General features: G+C 48.4%; 1 protein-coding gene and 1 long non-coding RNA gene across 3 annotated transcripts; one reads left to right on the top strand and one right to left on the bottom strand.

The window, feature by feature from the left end:
* Positions 1–807: 807 nt before the first annotated feature.
* LOC107544751 (uncharacterized) lies at positions 808–3186 on the bottom strand. 2 transcript variants are annotated; one of them, XR_015714230.1, is made up of 3 exons: positions 2956–3186; positions 2688–2851; positions 808–2430 (listed from the first exon to the last, which is right to left on the bottom strand). It is a non-coding gene; the product is annotated as an uncharacterized LOC107544751 (long non-coding RNA). The 2 variants fall into 2 exon arrangements; XR_015714229.1 differs by lacking the exon at positions 2956–3186 and having other exon boundaries at positions 2688–2940.
* Positions 3187–5888: 2702 nt separating this feature from the next.
* ZKSCAN2 (zinc finger with KRAB and SCAN domains 2) lies at positions 5889–22080 on the top strand. Its single transcript, XM_016222726.2, has 7 exons — positions 5889–6351; positions 7277–7454; positions 9503–9594; positions 9915–10041; positions 12359–13048; positions 14782–15273; positions 17539–22080. Exons 1-7 carry the CDS (start codon positions 5959–5961, stop codon positions 18459–18461), a joined length of 2895 nt encoding a protein of 964 aa, XP_016078212.2. The 5' UTR covers positions 5889–5958; the 3' UTR covers positions 18462–22080.
* The last annotated feature ends 4765 nt before the right edge of the window (positions 22081–26845 follow it).

Below are 26845 nucleotides of genomic sequence, written 5' to 3'. Positions count from 1 at the left end.
GGCGCTAGCCCAGGAGTCTACACGGAAGAGAACTTCTGCCCAGAGACAGGGAGATGCCCTCCCCATCCTGCCACAATGGGCACACTTCCTGTGGCCTTCATCAAGTCCAAGTGCCCTCCCACCTGTGTGCACGACTTCACCCTCCACCACTTACCAAGTTCATAAACACCACTCATGTTCCTGATGTCACCTCCCCTTGGAATGCCTTCTCCCCTCCTGCTAAACAGCCTTCAAGATTCCCTCTATGAGCTTTTCCTGGTAGCCACTGCCACTACTCTGTACTGCGACAGGCCTTCATGCACAGCTCTACCACATTTATTCCAACACGACAGTTACGTCTAACTTTCCCCATTTTACTGTTACTACTTTGCATTAAAGTTGCTTTACGTATTTATCCACTAGTGCCTAGCGTACTGCCTCAGTGTCATATAGAGCAAAAAATTGTTGACTGCTGCCCAGCAGGCGTGGCTCAGCAGTTGAGCATCGACCTAGGATCCAGGAGATTGAGGTTTGATTCCTGGTCAGGGCACATGCCCGGGCTGCAGCTCGATCCCCAGTAGAGGGCGTGCAGGAGGCAGCTGATCAATGACTCTCATCATTTGTTTCTATCTCTCTCTCCCTCTCCCTTTCTCTCTCTAAAATCAATAAATGTTTTTTTTTAATTGTCGACTGCTAGCTATTTGCATATCACTAAACAGTTGAGAATATTTCATTATTATTCAATGGAGTGAGAGGAACTGGAACATATTAACAGTTGTTATTCTGTCAGGTATCTGACCACCATTAGTGAGCCAGTCGGAGAGGCCATTTTTAATTTGTGAAATGGAAATTTATTTCAATTAGTTATACCTTGTTTAAGATATCACATTTGAAAATGTTTATGCTATGTCCAAAATATGCACACCAATACACACATACCCAACCTTTTCACTTCCAATTTTCAATTTTTAAAAAATATGGGTTGGATTTGCAGGATATAAAAGAAATAAGAGGTAACTGGCATTACTAGGAAATTCTCCAGCTTGCACTTTTTTCAACTTAGCATAGGCACAAACCACACGTCCTGAAAAAGTGTGATGTATATTTAATGTTCACTTTTAAGGTAACCCTACATTCAATCCCATTGGCCAAAGCAAGTTGGAGCTCTTCTGGTTGCCGGCCAAATGGCTGGTGGATCAGCACCACAGACAGAAGAAAGTGGCTTTTTTTTTTTTCTAATAGTAAACAAATGTAAATGCCATTTGCATGGTAGAAATGTTTGTTTTTCAACTGCACTTTACATTCAGTATTATTTTGTATTAGCTTCAGGTGTACAGCATAGTGGTAGACAATCATATACATTACAAACTGATCACCCCAATATTTCAAGTACCCACTGGGCACCTAGAGGGTATTGTGCTGAGTGAAATAAGTCAGATGGTGAAAGATGAATACAATATTTCACTTATATGGAGAATCAAAAGATCACTCTTAAGGCTGCTTATAAAACAACAGCTGTGACATCAGATGTATTACCAAGGAAAGACTGGTTTGTATGTTCCTCTGGGGGCCATGGGAAGAGAGTACCTCTGGGTATGGGTCAAATCAGAGGATGGGGTCTTAAGAAAATAACCCCGCCTCCAAGATGTCTCCAAGTGGCACGATCTTCTATATTGATTCATCTTTTTCAACGATCTGCTTTTCTGTTCCTAAGGCACCAACCTTTTCATGCTGGAGTAACTGTAAACACCTACCTAGGAAATGTGAAGAAATTTTGTTTTTACCTGCCCAGCATCTATGATCCTTTCGCCTTTGCAAACTACCTTTCAAATAAACCAGCTGTTTAAAAAAGATACTAAGGAACTTTTGATGTTTTGGGGATTTATGATTATATTGAAGTTATATTTAAAATGGGAGTCCCTGTCTTTTAGCAATAGCTTCTGATGATTACAAATCAAAGTAATATGATGTCTGGGACCTGCTTCAAAATAATCCAGGGTCAGGTAGACGTATAGGGAAGACAAGATTGGCCACGCTTGAAATTTTCCATTAAAATATATACATGTGAGTGTACGCACACATGCATTACCGAGGCCATAAAAAACACACCAATGATTCCTGAAGATCTTATGACCCTGCACTTAAGAGATACTGAAGAGCAAGCTCTAACCTCAGCCCCACGAGCAGCCTACAGGAGGCTAGTTATGACTGTCACATGAAGATCTGAGAGCTTGTCTTGCTCAAGTCCACGTGATGACTAGGGAGTTCTGATGTCTTGGCATGATCGCTTTCTCTGGAGTCGTAGCAGAGAAGCTTCTAAGAAATGAAACCTTTCATGTACATCCCTGATGAAAAGAAGCTGCAGGCCATCTGTAGTCGCAGGGCTGAGGCTTAGCGTAAGGAGGGGATGCCTGGTTCATGAGGATGAATCCAAGGTAAATACCTGAAGTCCTAGGTAAGAGCCAAAAGAAAACAAAAAACATTTTTAAATATAAAATGGGCTAGATAAGCAGAGGGAACCAAGGTGTAATGTCAAGCACATCAGGATGGAGAGAAACTAAAATATGATGAGGGTGGAGAAGTACGAAAGGGAGACACATGTAAATATTTCAGGGGGGCGGGTCTGTTAGGAGCTTTTCACCTCAGAAGCAAATAAGGAGCCCAGAGGTGGGTAAAAATTTTGAAATGAAAGTGAAAGTGCTTCAAACCTGAGACTGCACACACAGGGCGGACTGTCCAGAGGGGTGGACAGTAGATGGGCCGAGAGTCAGCAAGTGTGAGGCACTGCTCCGCGCCTGGCACTCGGTGCTCACAGGAGCCTGCAGCGCTGAGCTGACCGTCCAGAGGAGGGCCAGAGGGACCTGCCAGTCACCTGAAGGCACGACCATCTCGCCTGTTTCATTTCCGGGGGAAGTGTGGCCTCCGGCCTGCCCAGTCCCCGCCGCTCCCTACTGTCCACCTCCTTCGCCCAGTTACCTGCCCGGCCCGAAGGTTTTCAGTTTGTGGCATCTGGTCTCCAATGTCCCTGGGCTGCTTGTGACGCTCGCCTCTTAAAACCGCCAAATGGCCCAAAGACTGTGTAAAAGGCCCTGTTCTAGACTGACTCGAACCCTGGGCGGCCCCGGCAATGACATGTCACCGGGCTGAGCTCTGGATGTCCTCCCGTCCTCCACGGCCTCGACTCTCAAGTGGCGACTCAACCGCTTTGCAGCATTTCCGTGAGGTAACGAGCGCTCCCTCCCGCTCTGCGCCCCGTCCCCAGCTCACTCCCGCTCTGCACCCCATCCCCGGGTCCCCCCTGCTCTGCACCCCTCCCCGGCTCACTCCTGCTCTGCGCCCCGTCCCAGCTCACTCCCGCTCTGCACCCCGTCCTCGGGTCCCCCCTGCTCTGCGCCCCGTCCCCAGCTCACTCCTGCTCTGCGCCCCTCCCCGGCTCCCCCCTGCTCTGCACCCAGTCCTGGGCTCCCCCTGCTCTGCGCCCCTCCCCGGCTCCCCCCTGCTCTGCGCCCCTCCCCGGCTCCCCCCTGCTCTGCACCCAGTCCTGGGCTCCCCCCTGCTCTGCGCCCCTCCCCGGCTCCCCCCTGCTCTGCGCCCCGTCCTCGGCTCACTCCTGCTCTGCGCCCCGTCCCCAGCTCCCTTCCGCTCTGCGCCCCATCCCCAGCTCACTCCTGCTCTGCGCCCCGTCCCAGCTCACTCCCGCTCTGCACCCCGTCCCCGGGTCCCCCCTGCTCTGCACCCCTCCCCGGCTCACTCCTGCTCTGCGCCCCGTCCCAGTCTCCCCCTGCTCTGCGCCCCTCCCCGGGTCCCCCCTGCTCTGCACCCCTCCCCGGCTCACTCCCGCTCTGCGCCCCGTCCCAGCTCACTCCCGCTCTGCGCCCCGTCCCCGGGTCCCTCCCGCTCTGCGCCCCGTCCCCGGGTCCCTCCCGCTCTGCGCCCCGTCCCCAGCTCACTCCTGCTCTGCGTCCCTCCCCGGCTCCCCCCTGCTCTGCACCCAGTCCTGGGCTCCCCCCTGCTCTGCGCCCCTCCCCGGCTCCCCCCTGCTCTGCACCCAGTCCTGGGCTCCCCCCTGCTCTGCGCCCCTCCCCGGCTCCCCCCTGCTCTGCACCCAGTCCTGGGCTCCCCCCTGCTCTGCGCCCCTCCCCGGCTCCCCCCTGCTCTGCACCCAGTCCTGGGCTCCCCCCTGCTCTGCACCCAGTCCTGGGCTCCCCCCTGCTCTGCGCCCCTCCCCGGCTCCCCCCTGCTCAGGGCCCGTCCTCGGCTCACTCCTGCTCTGCGCCCCGTCCCTAGCGCCACCCCTTCGGAGGACGCTGCCCCGCCCCGCCCGGGGCGCCCCGGGAATGCTGGGCTCTCGGCCTCGCGCTCTGCAGCCCGACGGCCGCGGGATCTGCCCCGCCTCCCGACTGAGAGCCCAGCGGCCGCGCCCCGTCGCACTCACACCCCCGGCCTTGCGGGCGCGGAGCGGGTGCTCGACACGCGCGCGGGAAACGGGAGACGCCGGGCGGCCCCGCCCCCCGGAGCCCGCCCCTCGCCCGCCCCGCAGCCTCCGCCGACCGCGCGCCGGGCTCAGACCCAGGCCTTCCCCGCGCCTCGGCCCGAAGCTGGGGCAGCACCGACGCCGGCTGCGCCGAGCAACAGACCGCGTCCGCGGCCCCTACGCTTTGCTCCCGGGGGCCGTCCGCCTCCTGAACAGGGCTCTGCGCCGCCGCGCACCCGGGGCTGGCACGTGCCCCGCACGGTCGGGGTCCCGCGGAAGCGGGGAGACGCGGGCAGCGGTCCTGGCACCGCCGGAGGGGAGCGGGCCCGGGCGGGGCTCTGGGCGGATACCCCGCTCGTCGTCAGGCCAGCGACGCCCGCAGCTCCCGGCGGCCAGAGCCCCCGGCGGACCCCCGAGGAGAGGCGCCGGTCGCGGGGGGCGCGGGGCGGGCCCAGGGCGGCCGCCGAGGGGGCCCGCGCGCGACCGAGACGGGGAGTAGCGGGGCCCCGCCCGCCCCGCCGCGCGGAAAGAACTTCGCCGCTTGGAAAGAACTCCCCGGAGGGGCGCCCAGACGGCCGGGCGGCGGGGAGACCCCAGGCCCTGCCCGCCGCCCACCAGGCCCCGCGGCGCCCCCCGCCCGCGACCCGCCGGGCTCCCCTCCGCGCTCCCACAGCCGGGCGGCGACTCCGCGCCGCGCGCTCTCGCGAGACCGCCGCGCAGCCCGCGCCCACCTCAGCCCCTCGCCGCGAGAGTGCGAACCCCGGCCCGCCGCGCGAGGCGGCGGCGGCGCATGCGTGGCGCGCCTCCCAGAGCCCCCCGCGCAGGGCGCCGGCGGAGCGGGGGCTGCGCGCGAGGAGCCGCCAGCCGCCCCCCAGAGCCCGGCTGGGCCCCGCGCCGCTCTCCCCGCAGGGGCGGAACCGCCTCCGGCTGGGCCCGGCTGCGGAGGTTCCTGAGGACGAGCGGCCGCTGGGGCGCGGGAGGCCCCGCTCTGGCCCCGGACCCCGCCGGCCAGCACCGACCCCGCGGCGGCCTGAGCGCGCCGCCCGCTCGAACCCCGAACCCGGGGCCGGCGGGGCCCGCACACCCGGCGCCTCCCACTGGGGCCTCCTCCTCCGCGGGCCCGGCCCTGGGAAGCGGGCACACCCCCTGGGCCTGGCGGTGCGCGCCGCCCGCGGCCCCGGGACCTCCGGCCTCGCCGAGTCGCTCGCGGCCGGGCAGAAACGCGCCCGGCACCGCCCGGCCGCCGCGGGGCGTCTCGGTCGGACGGGAGGCCCCGCTCGGGGACTCGGGGGCACGTTTCCCGATTCGAGGGCCTGGGGTCGATTCGACCCATCAGCCTGGAGCCCTGCTCTGCTGACACCGCCGGCTTCCCTCCCCGCCGCCCCGGCCCCCTCCCCGCCGCCCCGGCCCCCTCCCCGCCTGCCCCGCTTCCGTGAAGCAGGTCGCCCCGGGGGGTTGGCTGGGTGAGCGCTTTGACTGGGCGTGAGGCCGCCCCTGGCTGGAGGATGGACCCTCAGGTGGACCCTCCGCTGGAGGCCGGGGGCTGCCTGGTAATGAAAGCGGAGCCGGACCCCGGGTGGGCGTCGGAGCCGGTTCAGGAAGGGCCGGCGGGCTCTGGATCCGAGACCTTTCGCCAGCGCTTCAGGCAGCTCTGCTATGAGGATGTGCGGGGGCCCCACGAGGCGTTCAGTCAACTCTGGGAACTTTGCTGCCGGTGGCTGAAGCCAGAAACGCGCTCCAAGGAGCAGATCCTGGAGCTGCTGGTCGTGGAGCAGTTTCTCACCATTTTACCCGAGAGGATTCAGGCGCGGGCGCAGAAGCAGTGCCCGGAGAGTGGCGAGGAGGCGGTGGCCCTGGTGATACACTTGGAGAAAGAGGCTGGGAGACTAAGGCAGCAGGTGAGAGCATTTTCCAGGTTTGGGTGTTTAGAAAGAAGGGTGGGTAAGGCAGGCGTGTGTTGCAGGAGGTGCCCCTTATGGAGGATAGTGGTCCTAATGGAAGACCTTCCAAGTGAACCCACCTAAATGTCAAGTAGAACCAAAAGCGTTGGTGGAAATAGTATATTGCAAATGAACCTAAACAGTATTCATCTAAGTATTTGTTTCAAGCCTTTGGCATTCATGTCTCTCCAAAAAGTTCTATGGGAGAATTTATGCTTCACAGGGTTTGACTTTTGCAGCTTGATCCTAAAGAGGGCTGTTGGGGACTTCTGCAGTTACCCCAGGGCCCTGTAATCCTTCACCGCCCCAACCCATGTCTTCTCAAGTGACCTCAGCGCCATCATCCCCTCGGCCTTCTCCAGCCTCACTGCCAGGCCTTCATTTGCCACTGGCTTTACATGGTCCTCTGGCAGGTTTTTCAGCAGCCCTCCATTAACCTCATGAAATCCTGCACAATTTGCAAGATGTGCAGTTTCGCCTTGCACAGGATTTGCATTTGTGTAAAGATCTGACTACCAGCCTGCTTCCGTGTCTGTCAAGGATAGACACTAGATGTGGAGATCAAGCTTATGTTTTCATTTCACTAGTGAGTTTGTGTTCTCATAACACTTCTCTGTGAGGCTAGTAGGTGTGAGGACTCACATGACCTCTATCCTAATAACGAGAAGGCTCTGTACTTCACGCCTGACAGATTTCCCCCTCTGTATATTAATAAAGAGCACTCTCCGTTCCCTTACGTCCAGACCTGTGGACAGTACTGTTAACCCAGTGCTCTTAGAGACTCCACTGGGGATGGACTACTGTTTTCATTCCTTCTCACATCTCTCCTTCTTTGCTATCTTTTTCTCCCTTTTTCCATTAAGGCTTTGGCTTTATTTCCCAGGTTTGCAGCCCTGTGCACTCAGAGAAGCAAGCCCCCCTTGCAACAGTGTGGGATGTGGCAGATTTTCTGCCGGAGACCCAACCCAGAGTGATGTCCCGGGAAGAAGCTGGAAGCCTGCACTCAGGACACCAGGAGCAGCTGACCCCAAAGAGAGAGCATCAGCCTCTACCCAAGAATGGTAAGAACTCAGAAGATGCCCAGTGCAGACCGTGGCAGATTTATTTTGTAGCCCTAACACTGTGACTTGCTCAGAGTAGTGTCCCTTTAATACATGTTTGAGAATAAATTGAATTTTGAGGAGAAAGACTTTATTAGCTTCAAGAGTTGGGAATATGTGCAGCATAAGTAAAAGGGATCTTAAAGATTGAACCTAGGAACACTTAGATTGCCCAGGCTGGCCTTAAGGTCTTGTGTAGTGTTACTTAAGAATCTCTGTTCTGTAATCAGCTTGTGGTTTTTAGTCCTGCCATTTGTATATGTGGATGTGTTCTTGGCTGACCACAAACAACTTGGAAAACTGTTTGGAAAGGTAAATGAGACACTTATTTTCAAAAATTGACTCACAAGTCAGGCATCAAGGAATTGGCATATGACAGGGATAAACATAAGACTTCATGGAGAAGGGGCCACTGATGTTCACAGCTGCCCTAGACATTCACAAATCAAGTCAGATACAAGGAAATAAGCATCCTGTCCTTTCGAGTCCACAGTGGCCTCTCCATCCCTGGCAGTATGGTGTCAGGCTTAAACAGCAGAATCACTGAACCTACCATAAAAAGACTTGGGCTTACATCCTGTCTCTGCCCCTCTCTGTCCGATCTTGGGCAAGTAATATAACAGGAGCACTAATGCACAGAAGTGACGTGATTAGGCTTCAGAGTCAGACAGCCTGGGTTTAGAGCCTAGCTCTGCCATTCTTTATCTGTTGTCAGGTAACTTAACTTCTCAAGCTCCATTCTGTTATTTGTGAAAGGAAAATGGAAGATTATTGATGTAGGTTAAATGAGACAGTGTAACAGGGCCAGTGCATAATAGTGCTCACTCAATGTAATGTGAGTTTCCTTTCTCCCATAATAGCACGATTATTTTTAAACTTTAAATCTGTCTGACTTACACACCCCTCACCAAGAGACAAGATGCACCACTACATACCCCACCTTCTTATCCCTCCTGAAATTCATGTTATGATAGAATGCATTGCAAATGTTAATGGTTTCTGAATTTTCTAGTGTGTGTTCATCAGTATCTAAGTTCCCTTGTCACGTGGATTAAATGCTCCCAGTTACTTTAGCTAAGCTTAGTCCAGTAAATTCATGGTGTTTCTGGATTTTGCTGTCCCAGAGTGATAAGAAATTTCTAAAGTGGAAAGTTTGTTCTATTGCGGTACTTACCAGGGGTGTGGAGGACAGAAAATGTGAGGGATCGATATCTCAGAAAGGTCAATTCATTCTAAAAGAAGACCTGTGATGTCAGCCATGTGTGCCTAAGGGAATAATAAGTTTCCAAGGCAGTGATTCAATTTGCTTCTGTAGAAGGTAGTGGAGCAAGCTTTTGAATTCTTGGTCACAGTAATATTTATTCTGGAAGTTTTACCTGGATAGTCAGTTCTAAGTAGAAGTTAGACCACAGACTTGCTGCATATAAGTTTGTATACCTTCATTCCGTCTTTTGAGGGATGTATTGCCTCTAGTGTCCAGGACCATGTAACTTCTTTAGCATACTGAAGGGGAGTCATGTACACTAGAGTTTGCAAACCGGTCACTCACGTGCCAAGTCAGACCTACAAAGGGTTTTTGGTTTGGGGGTTTTGTTTGTTTGTTTTTAGTTCTCAAGATTCAAGACTTTTGACATTTTACACAAAAGTCGAGATTTCTGGCTTCTTTTGAAAAACATTTGAAGCTTTGCTATACCAGGGCCATAGACTCACAAAGAAGCGTCAGCTGGGGCTGAGCATTGCTGTACCTATTCAATGGGGCACATGCTCTCTTGTTCCCCACACACCTGGCCTGGCCCCTTTTGTGATGTGCTCTGTCTGCTTGTTCCCTACAAGCATTGGCATTTGTGAGTCCTGCTTTAGATTACTGTGGTTTCAGGCAAAGTTCTCAACTTGTGGAGAAAATAATCAGTTTGTATTTGTTGCTTTTTTTAACGTGCTCATTTCTTAAGAGAAGCAGCATGACTTAAAGTACCAGAGCACAGAATACTAATCATTTCTTTCTTCTACAGCTCGGCCTTCCTCCTGGGTTCCCATCCCTGCTGAAGAATGGAACACCATAGATCAGGAAGTAGCAACCACGAAACTTTCTGTCGGGTCTCAGGTAAGTTGTATTGTTTTCTCTGGCCCTCCTTTCTAGGGTGTTCAATCACAGTGATTTCCTGGGCCTTCACTGTCCTCAAATTTGTGTATTCCAACCAAGAGACCTTTTCCCCCTTGTTCCTTTTTCAGAAAAGATTGGACCTTTTTCCGAGTAATGGGACACTTTGATGGATCATCTGCCTTATGATTCTAGAATCTTCTGCTTCATTTGGCCCATAATATACACTTGGCTCATTGATTTTAGTTCTTCATTCAATGTTGTTCATCCTTCGAAGACCCACGCAGTTATCTTGATAGTCATTACTGTTAGTGTTGTTACAGGGACCAGTGAAAGACGTCCACATCGCAAGAGGTTTTTCCTACAAGAACAGTGTGCGTCAGATTCCTGCTCACAGAGACCTCTCCCGGGATATTAGGGAGGAGAGTGCTGGGAACATGGTCTCCCTGGGTAAGGACTCTTTCCCTTTTCAGATAAAAGATTTGGGGATTTGTAACATATTCATTCTACTGATGATAAAATAGTTGTAAATGTTAACCTTAAAGGACTTTCATGTCTAGCTTACAGTCTAGCTTACCAGACCTAGTAGTAATCACTTATCCATGTTCTATTGCTTTACTTATCCCTTTGTTCCATTTTAAAATTTATATATTTATAACTTAGTGATTATATATATATATAATCATATATATTTATAACTTAGTGATTAAAACATTGGAGAGGTGTTATACATGACTGTCATATTATTTAAATGTAAACGTACATCCACTAGACTAAAAACTCCATAAAGTCACAAGGTCTCTTTGGGATTTGTTTTTATTTAACTAGTAAACCCAACAGTTTTCACAGGGCCTGACACATGGGTGGGTGCCCAGCAAAATATTTGTTGGGTGGATATAAATCTTATAAATGGAAAAGAAATAATTTTAATACAATAACCTCAATAGCATATTGTGAATTATTTAAATAGCACAAATTCTCAGGCCCACAGCACTGAAGCATCACTTTATAAGCAAACTCTGCTTTAGCAGTAGGGCTGGATGTGATTCATTCATGTGCAAGCTACAAGTCAAAGACTACTTATAATTAAAATTATAGGCCTAAACCATGCACTAATATACACTATAGATACTCTGTGCTAATAGGGTAGCCACTAGCACATGCAGCTATTTAAATTTATAAAACTAAAGTTAAAGTTAAAAATTCAGTTCCTCAGTGGCAGTGACCCCCTGTAAGGAATTCGGTAGCTGTACTGGACAGCACAGTTATATTTCCATCATCACAGAAAGTTCTATTGGACAATGCTACAGATAGAAACTAAAAGTATAGAGATTTTAAAATGGGACATGTCAAACAATGAATGAGATAAACCAACAGTTCTTTATATAGAAAGCAGTTTTTAAAAATTACCAACTTCAGACCAGCTGATGACACCCCCGTAACAAAGCACTCTTCCCAGAGCCACAGGCATCCCAGCCATCTACCCGATTGTAGGCATGATGGGTGTTTCCTAGTGTTGTCTTGGATCATAGCATCCAGACCTAGTAAATGCTGAATTAGTCCTTAGTAAACCCTCCAGGAGTGGGATAGGGACCATACTTTAATACAGATTCAGCCCAGCATCTTCACATATAATTATAAATGCCCAGGCCCAAAGACCCCTGCCCCAATTTTTTATCATAGATCATAAACTGATGGCTCATTTTCTAGCCTATACACATATTTTGGCCTTGCACAGAGTTTAAATTTAGTTTTTAATTCTGAATATCCAGTATCTCTTGAAAAACCAAATATAAGGCACTGGAGACCCACAGAATAAGGGAGCTCATGCTAAACTGCCACCTCATGCAGTTACGTTGCCAGCCTAGTCCTTCTTATAGATACTGAGCTTCGTTGTCTCTATACTTACTTCTCTCACATAAAAATAGAGACAGCCCTCCATCTCCAGGGTTCTTTCAGGAGGGGTCTGATTAGATGCTGCTTCTCTAGGAGAATTTGTGAAGCCTCTTTGTGAGTTTCCTAGAGAAGAAAACTAAATTTTATTACAAACTTACTGGGCATTGGGCATGTTGCATATGGTCATTTACTTAGTATCCCCAGTACCTCTTTGAATAGGCGATACTACTTCCTAGGAAACTGAGGCTCAGAGAGATTAAGAAACTTCCATGATCAACAAAGGAAAGTCAGTGGTGGGGCTAGGATGCACGTTTAAGACAGGGTGCTCTCTGTAAGGTGGCATACTCTCTGTTGGCTTCCCTAGTCTTACGTCGCTTTCCTAGTTAGATTGCCTGAGGTGTCCAGGAATCTTACTTCTCATCTCTCATAGCCCAGCGCGTATGTATGTGTGTTGGCGTGGGGAGATGTGGGGAACGGATACAAGCACACTTTATAAGTACCAAATGCTGCTGAGGAGCATACTCTGCACCTAGCTCAGCGTTAAATACCATGAGGGAATCAAAGGTAATAAAATATGTTTCTTACCCTTAAAGGTTTTCCTTTAAGAACCAGCTGGGGAAATAAGTGGTACATACATGGGAAGTAAAATAGTGTAAGTTAGTAGATGATTGTGCTAGAGAACTCATGTAACAGTAACTATGGTGTGCACTGTCCTGGTGGAGGAGGACCCTAGAAGAGAGGTGACTGGACAAGACCTTTGAAGGACAGGTGTAAATAGTGGTCCAGGAGAGCATGGCCCACAGGAGGTGGGCATGCAGTGATGAATGAATGGCCTCTCCGTCTAGTATGAAGTGTGTTTCTCTCACTGTAGGAAGTGCAGTATCTACTAACAAGAGAGCCCAGGTGGAGCAAAGAAAGGAGCCGTGGACCATAGGTCTACATTCTTCTAATAAAAGGAATATTCTGCGAAGCAGCTACATCAAGGAAAAGTCAGTTCAGGCTCTTCAGATTCCTACAAGGAATACAGGGAAGATGCGGAAAGAGCAGCAACAGTCTTCTAAATGGGGCTTAGAAGATGAAAAGATAGCAGGCGTGCATTGGAGCTATGAGGAAACAAAGACTTTTCTCACAATTCTCAAAGAGTCTCGCTTTTATGAAACACTTCAGGCTTGCCCCCGAAATAGCCAGGTGTACGGCGCTGTAGCTGAATGGCTGCGAGAGTGTGGCTTTCTCCGAACCCCGGAGCAGTGTCGGACCAAGTTCAAGAGTCTCCAGAAGAGCTACCGAAAAGTGAGAAACGGCCACATGCTCGAGCCCTGTGCCTTCTTTGAGGACATGGACGTGTTATTGAACCCTTCAGCTCATGTGCCATCCACTGACAAGCCAAAGGAGACTGTGTCTCTCCCTAGACTAAAGAGGATTGGTGTCAGTGCTAAAGACCAGGTCAGTCTGATGGAGGAGGCAGAAGCCATAGGAGAATCTGATGGTGAGGAAACAGGCATCAAATTTGTCCGGAAGTCTGAGATTCGTGGTACCCCTGTCTTGTTTCAGAACCTGAGTGGTAAGAATTGTACTTTTTGTTTGGTTTGAAAATGGATGATGTGTCTTGTGGAAAAACGAGTAGTCCAGAAGTGAGCAGGCCTGGGGAGTGCTGTCATGCACACCTTGCCTCCAATCTCTATGCCTGGCCACCTAACAGTTTTCTCAGGCGTATGTTGCTGCCCTGTGCAGTCTGAGTACAGCCCTGAGTGGCCATGGAGGGTTCTTTTTGAGGTTAGAGCACAGCATGGCTTTTGAGTACTTGGGGCCTGTGGAAGGAAGAGAAATGGAATCAGAGGTCTCTATGGATCTAACGTTATCTGCGACTTGGAATAAAGCAGATAAGTGTGTTAGATTATAGTAAGTCAAAGATACATTATTATACTACCTAGAATAACCAGTGAAAGAGTATGTAACTAAAAGAAATGAGTAAAAAATGAAATTCTAAAAGAAGAAAGGAGAGAAAAGGTAGCTGTAAACCCAAATATACCTTTAATTACAAACATAAAAGACTGTCGCACATTTAAAAAACGACTATATATTGTTTACAATAGATACATCTTAAGTACAGTAACACAGAGACATTGAAATTAAAAGGACAGAAGAAGATATACCATACACCATAGAAAAGAAAGCTGGTGTAATGTGGGGGCTGAGACACGTAGGACTAAACTGCCAGTTAATAACTGTGAGAGTAGACACATCATGTAAATACTTTGAGCTTCAGTTCTCTCATCTGTCAAGAATGACTGAGAATGCCAGGATTGTTGTTAGTTAAGTGAGATGACGTACATGAAGGCATTCTGCAAATGTTCACATGCAGTAAAATACTGCCTGGTATCACTTACTAGTAATGTTTCTCTACTCCATCTTATAAAATGGTAAGCCCTTAGAAGGGAAAACTAAATCAGGCAGGAGAGCTGGGACTGTATGCATGACTATACCTGTTCAAAAGAAAAAGCTCTCAGGAAGAAGATGGGAGGATGCATGCTCAGGTATTCACTAGTCTGGAAATCCATAGACAGGAGGGTGGGGATCTTGGAGCGGTCTCAAACTGGGAATCCAGTGAAGGCTGGAGGAGACTACCCAGTAACATTAGGATAGAAATGACTTTTTCCTACTTACAAAACACAAAATGCATAGTGTGACACACTATATTCCAGCATGTCCTAGAAAATTTTATTGACTGCTACAAAAGCAGGATATCTGCTTGTCTTGCAGAATATTTCATCTCAAAATAGAAGACTCAGTGACATCAGAAATTACTGGACATAGTTCTCATCAAGGAAGACAGGTTAAAAAATGATGGGAACTCTGGGAGAAAGTCCCTACTGGGTGTCACAGTCCATTATTCTGAGCTTGAAGAGACAGCTGAATCCTTAGTAATCAGTATCAGATTGGGAGACTGCATTTTCACTCTATCAAGTAAACAGATTAGTTGATCGATATCAGTTAAAAATCCTGTTGGAATTTTTACTTTATAGATGCATCTGAGAGTCAATATCTATGCAACTTGAGCCTTCCCAACCAGAAATAGTATTTTTTTCATTTTTTCTAGTTTTTTATGGCTTAAAATATTACAGATTTTTTATATAGACCTAATTTTATATAGACCTCATAGCTTACCCCAGGCATATCATAGTTCCTGTTGCTCCTGTGAATGGGATTTGTTTTCTTTTACTTCTGTTTTGTAATATCGTATAGAGGCTACAGACTCCTTTTCTTATATCTTTGAACTTTATCCTTGAATGGCAGGTGTACACTGGGGCTACGAGGAGACTAAGACTTTTCTTAATATCCTCCATGAGACTCGGTTTTATGAAGCACTTCAGTCCTGCCATAGAAAGAGCAAATTGTATGGGGCTGTGGCTGAACAACTGCGGGAGTGTGGGTTCCTCCGGACACCAGAACAGTGTAGGACCAAGTTCAAAAGCCTTCAGAAGAGCTACCGTAAAGTGAAAAATGGGCATGTGCTAGAGTCCTGTGCTTTCTACAAGGAAATGGATGCGCTGATAAACTCTCGGGCACCTGTCCCCTCCACCAGCATCCCAGAAGGAGTCCCACCACCCTCAAGGCAAGAAAGAGAGGATATTGAGATTGAACCCCAGGAATCTACAGGCTGGGAACCTGAGGAGACCTCACAAGAGACAATAGTAGAAGATTCTGACAGCGAGAGAATGAGTGATGAGGAAATTGTGCAAGAGTCAGAATTCCAGGGACCTTCAGGTCTACTGCAAAGCCCAAGTGGTAAGGATCATCAAGGGGTTGTGGTCTAAAAGAGAGTAAGTATGACTTACTGAAAAATTAGTAGATCTGGCATGTCATTCAGGAGTATTTATTCATTAAACAAATATTTCCTGTGCTGTTTGAGGAATGGGGGATATAGCGGTGAGTAAAAAGAAGTCTCTGCTTGTAGTGCTTCTTTTCAAGGAAGGAACTTACATTCTAGTGATTCGGTTTTGGGGATTTTGGCCTCAGTTTTTTCTGTATGGGTCAAGCAGTATTTGTGTGTCCTGAAAATACTATGGGGGAAAAAATTTGGAATTACACATGAGAAAATACTCAGATGAAGGAAGTGTGTCAGGAAACCCAAGACAGAAACATTTCAGTGTTGTGTGATGTGCATGAGGACAGGCAGAGACCAAATGAGAGAGGCTTTATCCTGCTTCTCAGCTCCACCTGCTTATTTCCCACTGACTGCTGGAAACCCTCATGAGCATCTCATCAGACTTAAAATTTTCAAAAGTAAAATCACCATCTTCCTTCCCACACCATAGCTCTTCCCTGTGTCCTCGTACATGTCATCCAGACTTAAAACTTCAGAGATATTTTTGATGCTTTCTCTCCCATTATTTACATTCAGGCAGTAACACTTTTTTTCAGCTGACGTAGAACCCTTATCTTCCCCGCTTTAGTTCCTGTAGCCCATACCCTAGTTCAGTCTTTGTGTCTGTTGCCTAGACTGCTGTAAAGGTCTCGAAGCCAGTTTTCTGTATCAGCTTTGTATTAACATTCCACAGCTATCCTTAATCTGAGCTCTTAACCTTTCTGTCCTTACCAGTTATTATTTCCCTTCCAAAACTGTGCTCATTCAAAATAAACATTAGAGAGGGAGGAAATTCATACTCATGCTCTCTGGTAGTATTATGTTGGAAATTGTACTATGGTGGCTGAAATTGTTAAGTCCTACATAACCCTGGTTTTGATAACTGTGGAAACAAAGCTCTGTGGTACCATCTCTTGTGACCCTTTCTTTTAAGTTAAACTCCTTATTGATAATTTGTCATCAAATTATCAGGCTCTGTCTGAACGAACTACCAGGCTGTGACTTCCTCCAGATCCCAGAGCAGCATTAGACCCAATCAGAATGCTTCAAAAGAACTGCTAAATGAACAATGGCATTGTCAGGGCTTTTTACTTAAGTTCATGGAATGATTGATGGCTGCCTCCGCCCCATAGCCCATGCCACAGCTTTCCCACTTGGGATGGAGGGATATTAGCAGTTTCAACTCAATATGTGGAAGGAAAGTAACGTAGAAACAAGGCAGTATAGTAAAATGCTTATGAACAAGGGTTTGATAACCAAGCCTGGATTGGGCCTAAGTTATACAGCTTGTGAAATATTTATGAATGAAATAATACAATATCTGGAATTTGCTTCAAAATAATCTGGATAGAGGGCATAGGGAGTATGTAGGAATAGAGATGAAACAAGATTGGCAATGAGAGATCATTGTTAAAGCTGGTGAGTGTTTCATGGAAGTTCAGTGTAATACGATTCTCTACCTTTCTATACGTTTGAATTTTTCATAGTAAAAAGTTAATACAAAACCACATAATTAAGTGACCAGGATGGAGTCAGAACTAGAGCTGTCTGATTCCAAAGCCTGTATCTCTTCATTATTTTATGTTCTCTATCCAGGGAACTTCTTGGAAAAGCTGTGATCCAGGATGTACCTTGTAGTGAATATGGGCTATAGATGAAAAAGTGAGAACGTTCTAGTTTGGGGAACAGCGAGAACTAAGATTGAATTAGTGTAGTCTGTGTGTGAGACAGCCAGAAAAACAAAGTGATGGGAACATTCAAGGAGAAGAAAGAAGTACTCTTGTGTAGGATATAATTAGATATTGATGAATCTAAAAGTCCATTGAGAAAGTTGGACTTGATCACTAGCATCTACTCTATACACTAATGTAGTATATTTTAGGATAGAAATGAAATTTTGAAAGATGGTTGAGTTAGAGGAGAACTTCGGGGAGATAAGCCTTGTTAATCAGGATATGGATGAGGAACTATGCAACTCAGATGGCATTTCATTTCCAAAGGCCTCCTTTGAACTAGGTGTAATTGGCTGCTTTTGGAACTGAATGAAAATAAGGCATAATGAATAAGGGAAGAGTAACAGGACCTGAGGCCAGTGAAGTGTACGGGGATTCTAACAGATAAAGCATGGAAGGCTATGTCTGTGTTAATACAGGACTGCCCTGAAATTTTTATTGTCTCTTTTTCAGATTTCAAAATTGGAGGTAGTATCAAGGAGAATGCAACACAGGTAATATATAAGGACATGGAGCAGCACAGGGCATTAATAGAGAAGTCTAAAAGAGTTGTTTCCCAGAATACTGATCCAGGTAAATATCATAAAAAGGAATGCATCTCAGGAAGACAATGGGAAAACTGTCAAGGAATTAGACAGGGAAAGCTGATGTCTCAGCCTAGAGATTTAGGGAAAGCTGTAGTGCATCAGAGGCCTTTCATGGGGAAGAGACCCTATAGACTTCTCAAGTACGGAGAAAGCTTTGGAAGGAGTGCCCGTCTTCTGAGCCGGATGACCCACCAAAAGGAAAATTCTTATAAGTGTAGTGTCTGTGGGAAGTGCTTTGGTAGAAGCAGGAGCCTCATCAGACACCAAAGAATCCACACAGGAGAAAAACCTTTTAAATGTCTCGACTGTGGGAAAAGCTTTAATGACTCCTCAAACTTTGGTGCCCACCAGAGAATCCACACAGGGGAGAAGCCCTACAGCTGTGGTGAGTGTGGGAAGTGCTTTAGTCAGAGCTCGAGTCTCATCATACATCAGCGAACCCACACAGGCGAGAAACCCTATCAGTGTGGAGAGTGTGGGAAAAGCTTCACCAACAGTTCTCATTTCAGTGCCCACCGCAGGGTCCACACTGGTGAGAATCCCTACAAATGCATGGATTGTGAGAAGAGTTTCAGTAATGGTACACGATTTCGAGAACATCGGAGAATGCACACTGGAGAGAAGCCCTATGGGTGTGCCCACTGTGGCAAACATTTCAGTAAGAGTTCTTTTCTGACCAAACATCGGGAGGTCCATGTGAGAGAAAAGCTCCTGCCGCATCATCCATCCATGTATTCCCCAGAGAACCCACATAAGGGGAGAACTGAGGACTTCAGGAAGACTTTTTGATGACGATCTCTGTCTCAATGTCCCTTTAGCTGTCCTACCCTGATCTCACTCTTGGGAGATTGTCTTAGCTGTACAGTGTAATTCCGAAGATAAGCTTGAGAATACAAATAAACTAAAGACTTGGATCCTCTTCTCACCTCTGCCCCTAACTCGACAGCCCATCCCTCTCCTTCCCTTTGTCTCAGCTTCTCCTTTAATAAAGGGAGACATAATCTGAGTTCTGAAGGGAGCTCTTGTATGTCAAGACTACTGCTCTGGGATTGCTGTGTCCAGCAACATTCGAGATCCTTCCATGTAGGTGAGAGTTGTTTTCAAGGACATGAAAATCGCTGAAAGATTTTTTTCGTTATCTACCACATGAGATCCTGGATGCAGCTTGCCCACAGAGTTTCATGTTTGGATAGAACTTTCAGGAGTCCTACAGCAAATCTGTTTTGGTATTGAAGATAGTCACAAAGGAGGCTGAAGATGTTATAACTTCCATCAGAAGTCTGTTACAGTGTACCTTTTTTGTGTCAAGAAGTTGATCTGAATAGCTAGGGTAGAATCCCTGTGTTGCCCCTGAAGTCATGTTAGCAATGTCTTGCCTTCCATAGAGATGAGAAGCAACTAATCGCCCATAATCCTCTGTGTACCAACCTTTTCTGTCCCTGAAGACTGAGTCCCCCTGGTTGCTGCTTTCCGGCCTATAAGAATCCAGTTCCTGTTATCGTTTCCCATACATCCTACACTTACCTCTTCATGTTCCGGGTGCTCTTGTCCAGCTCTTCTGAGCTATCACATCCGCTTTGGATTGACTAAGCTGCATGCTCATGGTGTCTCATTGAAGTAAAGTAGGATTTCAGACACAATCTAGTTCTCCCCTGTAACCTCTCCAGTTCTTACCTAGAGCATAATGTGTGTCAGCGTATTTATGCCTCCCAACCCCACACTTTAGTGTAATATTATATAATCATAGTTTTATAAAATGTTAAGGGGGTAGAAAGAAGTAATATTTCTAAAACCAGTCAGACTCCTCAGGCCTGCTTTAGATCAGATAGCCACTTCCATCCAGACCAGTACCTCCAGGGCTGTTTGTCAAATACTCTCTTTCCTGAGGCTTCTGGACTCTATTTATAGGGTCATGACCCTCACTGTAGAACCCTGAGTAATTTATACAATTCTATAGATCATTGAGTAAAAGCAGAAATATTTGCAGAAACTACCAATCCAGAACATGTTAGTGTTTTATTCATTTACCTGTTTTTCTGAAAAATCTTTTTGATAATCCCCTAGCACTAGCCTAATAAATAGTGAATGAAAGGTTCAGATGGATGGGCAGTTCATTCATTTCTGGAAGTTAGATGAAACCCAGGAATTTGGTGATCCAAGGCTGCTTGCTTTGGGAGGGAGAAGTCATAGTTTGGTGGAAAGATAACCAGAGTCAGGGCTGTGGATAGACTCTTCTAATCTGATCTCTCCTTTGCCATATGCTCTCTTATTTGAACACATCTGGAGATAACATTTTTCCTTTGTGTTTGAACCTGTTGAAACTTGTTCAGCAGAGTACCAAGAAGGGTAGGCAGTTCCGGTGCCTGCATAGGGTGCAACCTGCTGGAAGGCAGGTGACTCAGGTAAACATTGATAAATGTTCATTTATATTTTGGAAATGTTATGCTTGTTCACATCTGAATAGATTCATTTCCTCTGTTTGATTTTTTTTCTCTTTTATTAATCATTTTTATTTTTCAATTCTAGTTGACATACATTATATTGGTTCCAGGTGTATGTGTTGTCTGAATCATAGACTTTTAATGGTAAGTGCAGCTTCATGTTGGTAGAGTGCCTAGCGCAGTAAGATGTGTTAGTGCCAGTGGGCGTGTGCTTGTATCATGTAGACATTCTGGAACCCCAGTTCTAGAGAAGGTGCACATTAATAGAAGTCACCACTTAGTAATACATACACAGGATTGATAATTATATCAACTGACATATGATTCAGGAAAGGTGATTTATTCATAAATATTTGTTAAGCACCATTTTGTGTTAACACCAGGTTCTAGGCACAGTGAAGGATATGAAAACGAAAACAGAGGCATGATGCCTGTACTCAGTGAACTTGAAATATGGTAGAGGAAGTATTGCAGCAAAAGGTAATGCCAGTTACAGGCAAGTTATAAAGGTCAGTGACTCAGTCATGAGAAAACCACCTTCACTTGCAAAGGAGTTTTCCTAACTTAATAAAACCATGTTCTTTACCCATCTCAGACTTCCCTAGTGGCAGAGAGGCTCATACCCAGCCCGTCTCCAGTGGGACAGACTGATTCTGCTTTAGTCTCAGATCTGGGATCAAGCTCAGGTGGAGTTTGGGTTCCCCCACTGATACTCCTGATTGCAGGTGGGCTGCTGAGACATAAATTAATGGTGTTTGTCTCTGTCCTGAGGAGAGGGAAGGTCCTGCCCACCATTCAGCAAGACTCCTTGTGTTTTATCCTTTCTCAGCTGGAGCATGAAAGTCTGCGTGAGTGAGGTTTTTTCTGTCACATAGCACTGCCTTTATGACAATCCGGAGAAGGCTTGTTTTAGAGTTCAGTGCCAGGAAAGCAGCTCTAATCCTAAGCACAAAAAAAAAGTTATCTTTAAAAAACACTGTGATTTTTATAACTTCCTGTTTTTTCCCTTTTTGTTCTTGCTGCTGGAAAGCTCAACAAAATTTACAACCCACCTTAACCAACTACCTAAAACCTATATTTATTTAATCCTGTCTTCTTTCTTTGAAAATTGTCTCAAATGCTATGTTTTTAAGTGGTATAAATAAACAGACTTTATTTTCTGACACCATACCCAAGGCACTTGGGAAACTGGCTTGTGTTCCCTGGCTGGGCTTGTTACTCACAGATACCTCCAGTTCTTACTGTTGACTTTATTACACATACAACCTCATTTATTCACCTGGAAGGAAACCTCATTCTTCAAGAGGAAAACCTCACACATATATTTACACAGCTCAGGCCGTCTGCCTTGGTGGAGTGAGCACTGGACCAGAAGCGAAAAGAGACACGTTTTAGTCTTGTTACAGCCACTTACTGTCGTTGGACAGATCATAGCCTCTCTCTGGGCCTCGGCTCCTTATCTGAAGAGGCTGAAGATTGCCAAGACTGCTCCGGCTCTGATGTTCTGTGAGGCTGTGGGGCACGTGTGGGTGGGGAAGCGTTTGTAAGACCGGGCTCCCTGGGCTGGCTCTCAGCTGCACGCAGTCCCTGCCACACTGAGCCACTTCCCACTGCAGGCAGAGGGGTGCTGTGCACCGTCCAGGAGCCTGCTCAGTAGAGAAAGAGGTCATGAGTGTTCCCCTGCAGGCACCCCTGAGTCACCTTGATAGCCATTTGCAGGTAGCTAGCTGAGTAAAGAAAGCCTGTCTTGTGAGGTCTGGGGCCCAGTGACAGACAAGACTCAACGGTGAGGGAGCTGGGGCAGTCGCAGTGCCAGTAGTGTCCGATGACTGGTGTAGCTACAAGCCTTCGCCTCGGTCTGAATTTATTCAAGTACAAGTGTCTTTATGTTCATAGTTTTTATATTGATGTTCACTTAGATGTCTTCTTGAAAACCTGTATGTGAAATAAATGTCTGCAGTAAATGACTCCCATTGGTTTTGCAGTAATTTGAAGGATGCTTTCTGTTAAGGGGAAAGAGAACTTGCAACAAAAAAGCTGACCCTCCTAAGTAAAGAGAATGTTCTGGCTCACTGCTCTCCTCCACAACTATTCCTGTGCAGCTGGCCTCTGATACTGGCCATTGCCATTGTCCCAAATGGTGGTTGGCTCTAATTCCAGGGTTAGCCTTGGGTTCACACTCTGCGTGTATCTGAGGAGCCACTCACCCATGGCAGCCTTTTAAGGTGGAACAAGACTCCACAGTTTCCCCAAAGATGCAGTGTTGCTTTTGATTTACTGTTTTGGTATAAAGAGTTCCAGTGGCCTGGCCAGTGTGGCTCAGCGGTTGAGTGTCAACCTATGAACCAGGAGGTCACGGTTCGATTCCCAGTCACAGCACATGCCTAGGTTACAGGCTCGATCCCCAGTAGGGGGCGTGCAGGAGGCAGCCAATCAATGACTCTCATCATTGATGTTTCTCTCCCTTTCTCTGAAATCAATAAAAAAAATTTTTTAAGTTCCAGTCACTTCCACTTAGTCTTCTTTCCCAGCACAATTCCAGCTCCATGGGTGAGTCAATGTGGAGATCTTGCTCCTTGCTGAGCATGTAACTCTCACTTTTCTCATGGCCCAGAGGGTGGGTCACCTAAACATGAACCAGACTCCGGACAAAGGGCCTCCCTCTTGCCTGAACGCTGTAAGCCTCCGCCCTGTTGCTGGCTGCAGTGCTCCCCAAGGTCCTCAAGGGTTATAACTGCTCAGTCAGCACCTAAGAGCCCCTGTAAGTTCCCATGTTTCCCTTGAGTAGACATATGCGACCTTTTTGGAGGAAGCTGATAAAGGCTCATCCATGGTGTCCTGAGTTCGCAAGGTGACTGACCTCCCAGGCTGTGGACTGACTCAGGCTGGGAATTAGATGAGAGACTTTAAACCTCCAAGGGCCACAGATCAATTCCTATAAATCAGTTAAAACATTAAGGGAGGGGAACGAGTGCTTTGTGTCTCAGGCACTGAAAGGAACAAGGCTAGTTCCAAGCTCCACACTCCAAGGGCAGCCACCGCCTAAACCCGCCCTGCGGTGGTAGGACTCGAGGAGGGCAGTGTGCCGCCCAGGGGTTGCTTGGATGCCGCACAGAGCCTGCGGAGCACGCAGCTGGGCTGGGCGGGGAAGCTGCGGGACTGTCGGTAAAGGACCCTCTTTCCACAAAGCCCCCTGGCCCGGCCAGGTGTGACTTAGCACACATCTGAGGACCACTCCCAATGGAGAGTGGAGATCAGACACGAAGTAAAAAGTCCCACGAGAGTAGAGGATGGCACACTTCCCTCCTGGGGTCGCCTGCACTCTGAGTCCCTGGGAGGTGGGGTGAGCGAGAGGCGCAAGAGCCCTGAACCAGCTTCCCAACGACGTGCCGTGGGGCTCATGCTAATGCTGCCAGGAGGGAAGGGTCAGTACTTGTACCCAAGGGTCTAGGACGGGACATGCCTGGTGCAGTAGAAAGAACCCTAGACTGTCTAAAACGCTGGCCGAGCTCTGTCACTAGGTCACTGTGTGGCCACAGATCATCCAGCCTCTCGGTGTGGGGGTTGGGCAGCTGAGTGCTTCCCAGCCTTTCCCCGCCCAGGGGCCCAAAGAGCCCGATGTGGGTAGTTCACTGAGCAAATGCACCTGTACCAAGTCCATGCAGAAACTCCACCTCTTGCTGGGATCCTGATACCTGCGAGGTGCAAAGCCGCTGATTAGATGATAATAAATGTAAGAGCTGACACGTCCACTCGCAGTGTACTAGGCACTGTGCTCACGCTTCACAAGCATCACATTTAGGTCTCACGAGCATTCTGAGGCAACAGTTCCGTTTTACAGACAGGGAGACTGAGGCTGAGAGAAGTTACATAGTTCTTCAAGCTCATACAGCAAGAAAGTGAATGTTCTGAGCATTAAATTCGTATCTTCCCCAGAACCCAAGCCCGTGGCATGTACGTCTTATGGCTACCGTGGAGTGCCCGCTTCTAGCATCTTAAAATTCTGTGACCTCATTCTTGAAAAGATGTCTGTGGGGTGGAGGTGAACTTGGGAGGCATGGGTCCATTTGGGGTTCCACTCTGCGGGGCAGAATGATGCGGGGTCCCCGGCTCAGCCTGTGCGTTCATCGGTGATACTGAGCCCCTCCTGCGCTGCAAGCACTAACCAGCGCTGAGCCTGAGGGCGAACGGCGCCGGTCTTCCTCTTGAGAGCTCGTGGTCTGGGACCTGGCACGAGGACCAGGACTGCGAACCCAACCCAAGTCAGGAGCGAGAGGAGCTGTGACATGTGTCTTTCCGTCCCTCTCTCAGTGGGGCCGAACAAGCACGTGGGAGACAAGGCAGGGGCCCCGTTTTCTCTTCTTCAGAAAGAGTCAAGTGTGATGACAAAACCCTGGACCCTGCGTCAAGCTCACCTGGTCTTAAATTTGGGCTCCATCAACTTGTGCAACTTTGGGTAATGTCACCTCTTGGCACCTCCACTTCTCCTTGGAAGAGGAGTGCCTGCCTGTATTAGTCTCCTGGGGCCGCCCTAACAAATCACCACAAGCTTGGTTTTTAAAAAAAGCAGAAATGTCTTCTCTCACGGCCCTGGAGGCCGGCAGTCTGAAACCGGGTGTTGGCAGGGCCACGCTCCCTCCAAGGCTCAGGGAGAGTCTTTCCTTCCCTCTTGTGGCTCTTGGTGACTCCCAGTAATAGCATGTGGCTCCCACCCTTCCTCCACATGCCTCCTTCTCGGTGTCTCTGCCCTTTGCTGCCTCTTATAAGGACACTCATTGGATTTAGGGCCCACCCTAATCCAATAGGATCTCACCTTAATTGACCCTCCCTTAATTATGTCCACAAAGACCTTATTTCCAAACAAAGTCACATTCTTAGGTTCCAAGTGGACCTGAACTTGGGGGACACTACCCAGCCCAGTGCCCTGCCTTACAGGACTGCTGTGGAGTAAATGAGAGCACGCATGGAAGCGCCCTGCACAGTGCTGGGCACAGCAGCAAGTGTTCGCTCTGCACAGGCATGCATGTGTGTGTATGTGTGTTCATGTATGTATGTGTATGCTGTGTAGCTATTTTGTTACTAGTTTTACCAAAGGTTTATTTTATTATTTATTTCACCAAAAGAAATGGTAACTTTCAATATTTTTTCCCCTTTGTGAGTGTTCTAATTTGCTTATTTCTGATTTTATCATATTATTTTCCCTCTTTTTCTTTAGGTTTGTGGTTGTTCTAATTTATCTTTCTGTTTTTCTCCAAAAATGTGCTGAATGTTTGGGCATATAGTGTCCATTTTCTCAACAGGCAGTCACCAATATTTGGTGATTTCATTCCAGTGAACTTTTTTTTTTTTTACTCAGGTGAGTACTTTGACCGTCTTGTGGAACTGAGTGAGCTTTTTGTTTGTTGTTGAAAATTGTTTTTCCCTGGAACTTCTTTATGTGGCCATGATGGTCATCGGCCAGAAATGACCCATAGATTCCCACAGAGAAGATGCAGCCTCTACTGACAGGGGGGGAGTTCAGAATGTGCCTTTTTGTCCCTTTTTACCCTTTCTCGGCATTATCTCACATTTTCCATCCAAATGCCACTGTCCCTCCAGACCTCTATTATGCCACCTTATCTATTTGCTCAGGAAATCCTTGCAGATCTGGCCCGGCCCACACCCCACTCATCCCCGGCTGGACTGCAGTGAGTGGGCCAGTCATGGGCACTTTCAGCAGGGTCCCGAGGTCAGTGATCAGGGTGCCGAGGGCTGTGATCAGGGTCCCAAGGTCTGTGACCAGGGTCCCAAAGTCAGTGATCAGGGTCCCAAGGTCAGTGATCAGGGTGCCGAGGTTTGTGATCAGGATCCCAAGGTCAGTGATGAGGGTCCCGAGGTCAGTGATCAGGGTCCTGAGGTCAGTGATCAGGGTCCCGAAGTCAGTGATCAGGGTCCCGAGGTCAGTCATCAGGGTGCCGAGGTTTGTGATCAGGGTCCCAAGGTCAGTGATGAGGGTCCCGAGGTCTATGATCAGGATACCGAGGTCGGTGATCAGGGTCCTGAGGTCTGTGATCAGGGTTCTGATGTCTGTGATCTGGATTGATTCTCACTAGCATCCAAACTGGATTCTACATTGGACTCTGAGCTCCAGACAGAGCTCCCTTGGGTCAGGTTATGTGGGAGACAGCTCAGGTGGCCTGCACCCCGGTACCCATGTTGGCCTGGATTCTAAGCTGGGCTCAAGCCTTAACTAGACTCTGGACAAACAAGGCCCAAGCGGACTTTGGCTTCCTCCCCAGCAGTGCCCGTTCCTGAAATGAAAGGCAAGTCAATGGGCTCGTGGAAGGAAATATGGGACTATTTATTGCAAAGCCAGGTTGGCAGCCCAGGAAGCAAGGACCTAGACCACAGAAGGCCCTTCTGTAAGAGGAGTCAGGGAAGGAGAGAGGGAGGAGGAGGGTGGGGAAGGGAACTGACACAGACAGACAGCCACCTCTTCCAAGTGCTCTCTCCCGGGACCGTCCCTCTCAAGGAAAGCATTTCTGACCTGCTGTTCCCACCTTCCTCAGGGCAGTGCTGCCACATGCCCCCAGGCTGCGGACTCTGCTGAGCACAAGGGAATCCTCAGGACTAAGAGCACCCTCGGGGCTTGGCAGCAGTCTGTCCGCCGGGGAAGCCAGGCCCGCCGGGGAAGAAGCCCCGCGCCCCTGGGCCTGTGCAGCGCCAGGCAGCGGGAAGTCCGCCTTCTCGGCT

The sequence above is a fragment of the Miniopterus natalensis genome, chromosome 3, assembly GCF_054644295.1.
Source record: "Miniopterus natalensis isolate mMinNat1 chromosome 3, mMinNat1.hap1, whole genome shotgun sequence".
In the NCBI taxonomy this organism is placed as follows: Eukaryota; Metazoa; Chordata; class Mammalia; order Chiroptera; family Miniopteridae; genus Miniopterus; species Miniopterus natalensis.
This window is presented reverse-complemented; position numbering and strand designations above follow the sequence as displayed.